Below are 9,133 nucleotides of genomic sequence, written 5' to 3'. Positions count from 1 at the left end.
TATGTTACAAAATGCCACAAAGCAAGTCAAAATGTGGCCATTCAGCCTTTCGTCCTCCGCCTGTGGCACCGCGCGTAAAGATGCTTCTGCTGGTTCCGCAGAGTCCAGAGTGTGCGCGCGCATACTGCAACAAATATGTTCTGATATTTACAGAGTCTAAATAATCTCCTTCTAGTCGGGAGATGGAAGCCGGTTGAACAATTTAACTAATTTCCTTGCAAACAAACTAAATTAAAGAACTGAACTCTTTAGCACCTGTTGATATATATGATGACGTCATCTGCCTCGTTTTGCATCGCTTCAAAGTCGGATGATTAACATGTGAACTATATGTTTTACTTCACTTTAGCAGTGGTATTAATGTATTTAAATGATGGTTAAAGTGTTAGAATGGATGGTTTTTTTGCAGCGCGTGCTCACGTGGAGGAATGCGCGCGCTGCGCTCTCCCCTCCCATCTCTGTGACGCCCGCAGGGGGACCACGGGAACGAGCCCTGTGAGGCAGAGAGGAATTAAAGGGGAGAACACGGAAACGGATAAAAAGGGGGGGGGGGAGAGGGGAAACTATTGTAGTGAGGAGAGGAGAGGCGTGCCAACAATCAAGGATTTTGGATGAGGGCGCGCGTCTTTGGAGAACACATGGGAAGGCACCGGATCAATTACGCAGCGTCACGGAGCCGCCGTGAGAGAAGAAGGGGCTCCCTGAGGTGCTGCCGCTGCTGCTGCTGCCTGTTCTACCCCGTACTGTCCTGAATGCGCCGGGACGTCGTACCTCGTGCGGGACAAAGTCAAAGTTCGGACGGATATAGGACTCTTGCGGGATCTGTCGCCAAGATGCAGGGTCTGAGTTCCCGGGCTCACGCGTTTTCCGTGGAGGCGCTGGTCGGGAAACCCTGCAAGAGGATGAAAGTGTCGGAGGAACACGAGTCAAGTTCAGCTGGAGACACCGGCGGCGACACGAGCATCTTCACCGGTGAGGAAGCAGAAAGAAGGACTGCTGGATGTATGTGTGTGCCATCACGTCATTACTTAAATGTACATGCGCACTTTACGCACGAGCTAGAGGAAAATAAGTCGAATTGTTTTTGCTCAGTCAGACTTGTGTTTCTTCCATTTACTCCATTTAACAATTTCACAATTCAACTTTTGCTCATGTTTGATCATAATAAAACCAACATTATCACATAAATAGATATATTTAAATTTTACAAATGTGCTCCTTGTCAGTCATGAAACAACAACTCGCTGTTCCTTTTATACGCCCATACATGAGTTCGTATCTATACTTAAAACTGTAAAAAGTGAAAGTTGCAGCTATAATATTGCTTAAAATAAAATAAGAAACCGGTACCGGGGTTTTGTTCTCTCAGCACCTCATTGATCCCAGCTTTGCCCCCACGCAGGCCTGAACGAATACCCAGTCAGCCAGATGAAGACGGCGGGTTCAACCCCGACGAGGCTCGAGGACGCGTCCGGTGACCCGGAGAGGAGGACCGTCAGATCGGCGGTTGAAGAGGAGGAGAGCAAGCTGACGGAGAGCGACTGCCGCCCGGACAGAGAGGTCTGCGCGGAGCTGCAGGGCTCCGAGCTGTGGAAGAGATTCTACGAGATCGGCACCGAGATGATCATCACCAAAGCCGGCAGGTAAACACCCTGGAAATAAGAGAGAGAGGCTTTATTCAAATAGTTATATGAAGCCGGTATGAAGAGAATTAAGGCCGCTTCAAACTGGACCGTAAGTGTTCTTGTTCTAAAAAAACCTTCAAATTTATTCTCCCAACATATCAAAAACATATATAAAAGTAATAACTTCTGACAGGCAACGGCTGCACTGATACACACATCCTGCTTGATCTACTGCATAAAATCGAGGCAACTTTTTGCATATATTTAGTACATAGAATCAGCAAAACATGGTTATATTCATGATAATACACCTTCTGCCGGAAACTAAAAACACATCTTTTCCGACTATATCTGGATTAAAACACAGAATAGCACTTCAGTGGCACTTAAATGTCTCTTATTATGGTATTTTTGTAGTTCGACTATGTTGAGGAAATGTTACTTTCTGTATTCTTGTCGTTCTTAGTTTATACTCGAGGTTGAATGCACTTATTGTAAGTCGCTTTGGATAAAAGCGTCTGCTATATGACACGTAATGTAATATAATATATCTATATAATGTGGTATGTAATGCAATTAATTATCAACGTAACCACAGCCCTGATGAGATTTTTAATCTGATGTTTTACTCTTTAAATAAAAATAAATAATGATACTTTCTCCATGAGAAACAACAAAAACACATGCACTCTTTAATCTCATGGCTTTATACTCAAACATGGAACAATTTGTTTAAAAATTCACCGTCATGTCACAGTTTACGTGTCCAGATGTCGGTTATACGTCAAATATATATATAAACTGTGAAATGATATTTACATGACCTGTCCTGCGGTCGCAGAGTGCCCGTGCATCAGCTGTAAAGGCAGAAGTATAGAGCAGTTTATTATAATATAAGTATGTGCCCGGCGATTGGGTTGACAAGTAGAAATATACACATGATGTCATGGTCTATTTATTCTGTTTAACTTTTGTTCTTTGGAACAAAAGAACACGAGACACACAGTGTGTGTGTACATTAGATTTAATGGGTTTTGTAGAATTACTACATTTAGTCCAACTAAATAAAACTACATTTACCGGGGCACAATTTACAAGAATACAAATGATATGATCCAAGAATATGGATGACAAAATAAGTTTAAAACGTCATATTTCATAGCAGGCCATGTGCGTCAATTCTTCAGTTAAAAAAAAATGTATTCCAGAAATGAATAATCGGGACACGATTACCTGCTGAAATTATAGGTTCCGTTTATTCCCTCATGCATCTGGACAGTGAAGATGCCCTGGTGGCCCTCGAGGGCCATGAACTCCCCTCTGACATTCACAAAACACGGATATCTTCACCTCCTCTCTCCTCTCCAGGAGAATGTTTCCCTCCGTGCGCGTTAAAGTGCGCAACCTGGACCCGTGCCAGCAGTACTACATCGCGATGGACGTCATGCCGGTGGACTCCAAACGCTACAGGTGTGTAGAGTGTGTTCATCGAGGTGGACTCGGCGCGTCCCGCTCGTGTGTTGACTGTCACGTGCTCCGGCCCCCGGCAGGTACGTGTACCACAGCTCGCAGTGGATGGTGGCCGGGAACACGGACCACTCGTGCATCTCTCCCAGGCTCTACGTGCACCCGGACTCGCCGTGCGCGGGAGAGACGTGGATGCGTCAGGTCATCAGCTTCGACCGGGTCAAACTCACCAACAACGAGATGGACGATAAGGGGCATGTAGGTAACCCATCTGAGCATGCGCAGCTTTCTCTCTCTTTCTCTGTCTGGAGACCACGAGGGTCCACAGGGCTCACCGTGTTATTTATGATTTTAATATCTTGTAAAATAATTTGTTATAACCCCAAATTATTTCTATATATTTCCTGTACAAAATGTCAGTTGCATAGTCATTTATATATATATAAAAATATTTTATAATTAATTATATAAAATATGTTTATATATATAACAATATTTTCCAATTATATACAATATCTTTATAATATATATAATATGTTTTAATTAATTATATAAATCATGTTTGTTTAATATATTAAAATATTGTATATATTTTATTATACAATATTTTTATATAATATATATTTATATATACATAAAATATGTTTTAATTATTTATATGAATCATGTTTTTTTCCATATAAAAATATTGTATATAATTAATTATACAATATTTTAATATATATGTAAACATATTTCATATAATTAATGATACAATATTTTATATATACATATATATGTATATATAAAATGCATACATATTTGTATTAATTACCATGCAACTGAAATTAAACATTTTTAAAGGACATTGAATTCATAAAACCATGGTAAAGACGCAGTCCCCTCCCGACTGCTGTTGAACCCCCTCCTCTAATGGATGGTTCCTCAGAGAAGAAAAGCCGGGAGGCCTCTCCGTGTTTTAGGGATGAAGGAAGTAGAAATCCTGTGAAGGTTCAGTGATGTACAGATGTGACAGATGTGGTGACTGGGGAGGCTGTAGGTGGCTTTCCACTTGATCCCCGTGTTTATAAAACCCTGAGTTGGTGTGTTTGGGGGATTGAGGGAACTTTAGAAACCCCTCATGTTGTTGTGCTCAGTTTTTCTTTGACAGTTTAGCTGCTTTGGGAATTTTAGGAATATCTGCTTATCTGCTTGACGTTATTACAGAATATTTTATATTTGGCTCGTAGCAGGTACAAAGGAAATCTTTTTTGCAGATGTTAGAATTTAAAAGCGGTCAAATTGTTAATTGACTGCTTATAAAATAATAATAAAAAGTGAAAAAGATAATAATGGAATTATAATAACACAGAAGAAAAGTGACTGCAACATACATTTGGGGAAATTAGATTTATTTATCTCTTTGTTTCATTTTTTTAGAGATGTCAAATGAAAATTCCTGTCAATTTCCATGACATGGTTAGTTTATTAATATTTGTACAACACGCTGATTTTATTATATTCCATGATCTATTCATTGTAGATACTGAATAGAACATTTGAGCTTTAACCCTGTTTTAATTTTAACGTACCTAACTGTAATACTATTTATTTTATTGTGTTATAGATTATGCTGCCTGTTACATTAAATTGTATTTTGTCTATTTTCCATCCGTCCATTTGTGACCGAAGTAATTTGCTCAATTTCTACAGTTTTTAAATGTTTATATTTTGGTTGGTTTAATAACTCGGAAATTGAGGGGAAAGTTCCAGCAGTTATTCGGATAAATACAATTTTATGAAGTTATATGGTGGAATTTTACAAGCACAAAGGCCAAAAAATTCTCTGATTACAGACTCTCAACTCTAATGTAGTAAATTGGATATAAAACAGTAAGTTGATGACATCCATCAGGAATGAGTGATGGATCAAAATCACTAATATCTGAAATAATTAATCAGTTAATTAAAGAAAAAACTCGGCTATAGACCTGAAACCTGAGTTTCCTCCTCGTCTCTCGTCCAGATCATTCTCCAGTCGATGCATAAGTACAAGCCTCGTGTTCACGTCATCCGGCACGACCCGCGCATGGACCTGTCGCAGATCCAGTCGCTGCCCGCGGACGGAGTCCACAGCTTCTCCTTCCCCGAGACGGAGTTCACCACCGTCACGGCCTACCAGAACCAACAGGTGAGCCCCACACACACTCTGAGCCCCACACACACTCTGAGGCTCACACACACTCTGAGGGTCACACACACTCTGAGGGTCACACACACTCTGAGGCTCACACACTCTGAGGGTCACACACACACTCTGAGGGTCACACACGCCCTGAGGGTCACACACACTCTGAGGGTCACACACGCTCTGAGGGTCACACACACACTCTGAGGGTCACACACACTCTGAGGCTCACACACACTCTGAGGGTCACACACACTTTGAGCCTCGCACACACACACTCGGAGCCTCTGAGTCTCAATCACACCTGCTGTTTTAACACCTGGATATATCTATATCTATAAATCATCAGTGCATTTGTCCTGCATGGTTTTCATTTGCCCTTGTGCATGTGTGTGTGTGTGTGTGTGCGTGTGTGTGTGTGTGTGTGTGTGATCATCTGGGGATCAGGAACCAAAAACCAACTATATGGATTTATCTAAAAATTGGTCAAAGTACTATTCCACATTGAGAGTGAACAGTGAACAGTGAAGTGTGTGTGTGTGTGTGTGCGTGTGCGTCCGTGTGTGTGTGTGTGTGTGTGTGTGTGTGTGTGTGTGTGTGTGTGTGTGTGTGTGTGTGTGTGTGTGTGTGTGTGAGCTGACCCCACCGCTGGCTGCGGTGGGGTCAGCTCCTCCAGTAACAGGCGTCCCGGGGGGACCGCCAGCTCTCTTCATCACAGCTCTTTTTTATTTCCTCCATTTTTTTCTTTTTTACGATCAGCAAATGTATTATTACAGAAACTCAATGACGAGCTGCGACCGGGCCGACCGCCGGAGTCCACACGGCCCGTTAAAAGCACCCAATAAAATTAAAATAAACCACGCGACCTCCAACGACCCCGCGTGGGTCTCCATCGTTGACGCCTCCTGTTCCCCTCTCTCTTTCCTCAAGATCACCAAGCTGAAGATCGACAGGAACCCGTTCGCCAAGGGCTTCAGAGACCCGGGGAGGAACAGGTACACGGCAGAACCTGAGCCCAGAACCCCCAGAACCCCCAGAGGGGCTTAGGACTCAGGCACTGACATTCGACACCACATAAAACCTTCACATGGAGTTGAAATGTGTAGTGCAGAATTTCACACCTCTCAGAACCAATATTTAAATACCTGAAACAGCATATTTGTTCTCATGCTTTTACTTACACTTCACGTGTGTGTGTGTGTGTGTGTGTGTGTGTGTGTGTGTGTGTGTGTGTGTGTGTGTGTGTGTGTGCAGGGGAGTGTTGGATGGCTTGTTGGAGTCGTATCCCTGGAGGGGCCCTCTGAGCTTTGACTTCAAGCCATTCGCCATCCAGCTCCAAGGTAGGAAGCTCTTATTACTTTGTCCTCCGACGTGTTTTGCCTTTTGTGAATCAAGTTTCTGACATCTCCCTCTCTCTCTCTCTCTCTCTCTCTCTCTGTCTCTCTCTCTCTCTGTCTCTCTCTCTCTCTCTCTGTCTCTCTCTCTCTCTCTCTCTCTCTCTCTCTCTCTCTCTCTCTCTCTCTGTCTCTCTCTCTCTCTCTCTCTCTCTCTCTCTCTCTCTCTCTCTCTCTCTCTCTCTCTCTCCTCTCTCTCTCTCTCTCTCTCTCTCCCTCTCTCTCTCTCTCCCTCTCTCTCTCCCTCTCTCTCTCTCTCTCTCTCTCTCTCTCTCTCTCTGTCTCTCCCTCCTTCTCTCTCTCCCTCCCTCTCTCTCTCTCTCTCTCTCTCTCTCTCTTTTTTTTTTAATCCAACAGGCAGCTCGGGGTTCCCGACCGGCGGCGTGAAGACGTTCCTCCCCCTCTCCTCTTCCTCGTCCCTCCACCCGTTCGCCGTCTCCGCGCTCTCCTGCCACGACGCCGCCGCCCTCCACGCCCTCGCCCTCCCCCTCTACGGCGGCAGCAAGACCGCCTCCTCCTTCTCCTCCTTCTCCTCCTCCTCCTCGCCGGCCTTCTCCTCCCCGGGAGCCGTCGCCGCCGCCGCCCGCCTGAGGGCCCTGCCCCCCCCCGCGCCGCCCTCCCCGCTGACGGACCTCTCGCTCTTCTCGGCGCTGCAGGCCAAGAAGCCGCCGCCCCACTGCAGGGACGCGTGTCTCCTGGGGTCTCCGGGGGGCTCGCCCCCCTGCCTCTTCCCCCTCCGCGGCCCCCCCCTCGGCCCCCCCCGTCTGCTCCCCCATCTCTCTGACTCCGCGGGCCCTTACTGCCTCTACCGCTACAGCTTCCCCCTGAACCCCCAGCTGGCGGCCATTTCCCGGCACGCCAAAATGGCCGAAAGCGGCACAGACTGTCTGCTGCGCCCGTCTCCGTGGCACCCGACCACCAACCACTGCCTCTGACAGCCGGACCCCCCCCCCCCCCCCCCCCCCGCTGGGTGTCACGAGCCAAAGCTCATTGCAACACACACACAAAAAAACAACCTCAAGAGGCCCGATCCTCGACTGGAGCGACGGGCTGCGGCTGCGGGGACGTTTTGTTGTTGTTGTTCTCGTCTTCGTACGCCGTGTTGGATTTACCAGCACGAAGAACTGATCCTGGACCCCCTGGAGAGACGCCGGACATTGAAGTGAAGTGACATGTAGAGCACGGTTTCTTTGGCGTTTCCAAAGAGCAGCAATAGGACCCGAGGTATGTAATATAGATGTTATACACGAATGACTGTTCAAATAAGTGCCTATTAAAGTCGTGTTTTTGGAGTTCAGATCACACACACCAGCATTTTAAATGTTCTTTTCTTGTACGTACCACGTTACACCGTCTCGATGTTCAGAATGAGACCCGGCGACGCGGTGAAAGACAGACCGCGTTTTGTGTTCCTCGACCTCTAAACTCGCGTGTCTCAGTGTCGACCTCCGCCTTACAACATGAGCTCATCGGGTCGCTCCGTGAACAACAGCTGCCGGCATTTTTTTTTCTTTTTCCCCCCACCGCTGCACTTTACGACCAATAACGGCACCGATCGGAGACCTGTGGAGGTGAAGAGGTCACAGAGGCCTTCATTTAGGCTCCGGTTGTAACGCCGCGCAAAGACGCATGGGAGAGCTTTCTGGAGACGGAGAGAGAGAGAGACGGAGAGAGAGAGAGAGAGAGACGGAGAGAGAGAGAGAGAGAGAGACGGAGAGAGAGAGAGAGAGAGAGAGAGAGAGAGAGAGAGAGAGACGGAGAGCGAGAGCTCACCGCGGCCTCGGCATAATGCCGTGTTTTGTTTTCGGGTCCGTACCAAGAGTGGGCGCGCCCGTCCAGCCGCTGATGTGATAATTCCTGCCTTCAGCTCCGTCTCAAAAACACTGCACCACCCCTCCACCCCTCCATCCCTCCATCCCTCCATCCCTCCACCCCTCCATCCCTCCATCCCTCCATCCCTCCCTCCCCTGGAAGGATCAGCGGTTTAGGCAAAGCGGGGGGAAATGGCCCGTTTCCCGACAAACGGTCGTAAACCAAACAGCAATTTACTTGTCACGGCGGAGCGTGGTCGGCGGCCTCTAATGCCGCGCTGGACGTGGAAATAGCAGGAAAGGAGCTAATTGAGGGAACTGGAGGGAAACGTGTTTCGGCGTGTCGGTCAGGTGCGACCCGTTATCACACAGCCGGCCCTTTGTCTGCAGAGTGTGTGTGTGTCGGTGTGGGTGTGTGTGTGTGTGTGGGGGGTATTTGATACTGTCCGTCATCTCCATGTTGGGGGGCTTTGCGGGACGATCATTTGAAACTCCCGACTAATTTCTGATCTTCTCAATTGGGACTAATTGGTTTCATACCAGGGTGTGTGTATGGGGGGGGGGGGCTCTGCACCTGCTGCTCTCTCCGGTGTCGAGTAACACAGAAAACACACATGAGGTAGAATAACACGAGCGCCTGACATTAACGGTAAATATAAACGACGTGAC

General features: G+C 46.7%; 1 protein-coding gene across 1 annotated transcript; it reads left to right on the top strand.

Moving 5' to 3' along the window:
• Positions 1-752: 752 nt before the first annotated feature.
• Positions 753-7,588, top strand: tbx22 (T-box transcription factor 22). Its single transcript, XM_056440071.1, has 8 exons — positions 753-972; positions 1,403-1,643; positions 2,994-3,095; positions 3,176-3,350; positions 5,098-5,262; positions 6,190-6,254; positions 6,514-6,599; positions 7,011-7,588. Exons 1-8 carry the CDS (start codon positions 753-755, stop codon positions 7,586-7,588), a joined length of 1,632 nt encoding a protein of 543 aa, XP_056296046.1.
• Positions 7,589-9,133: the final 1,545 nt, after the last annotated feature.

Source organism: Pseudoliparis swirei, chromosome 19, assembly GCF_029220125.1.
Source record: "Pseudoliparis swirei isolate HS2019 ecotype Mariana Trench chromosome 19, NWPU_hadal_v1, whole genome shotgun sequence".
NCBI lineage: Eukaryota > Metazoa > Chordata > Actinopteri > Perciformes > Liparidae > Pseudoliparis > Pseudoliparis swirei.
This window is presented reverse-complemented; position numbering and strand designations above follow the sequence as displayed.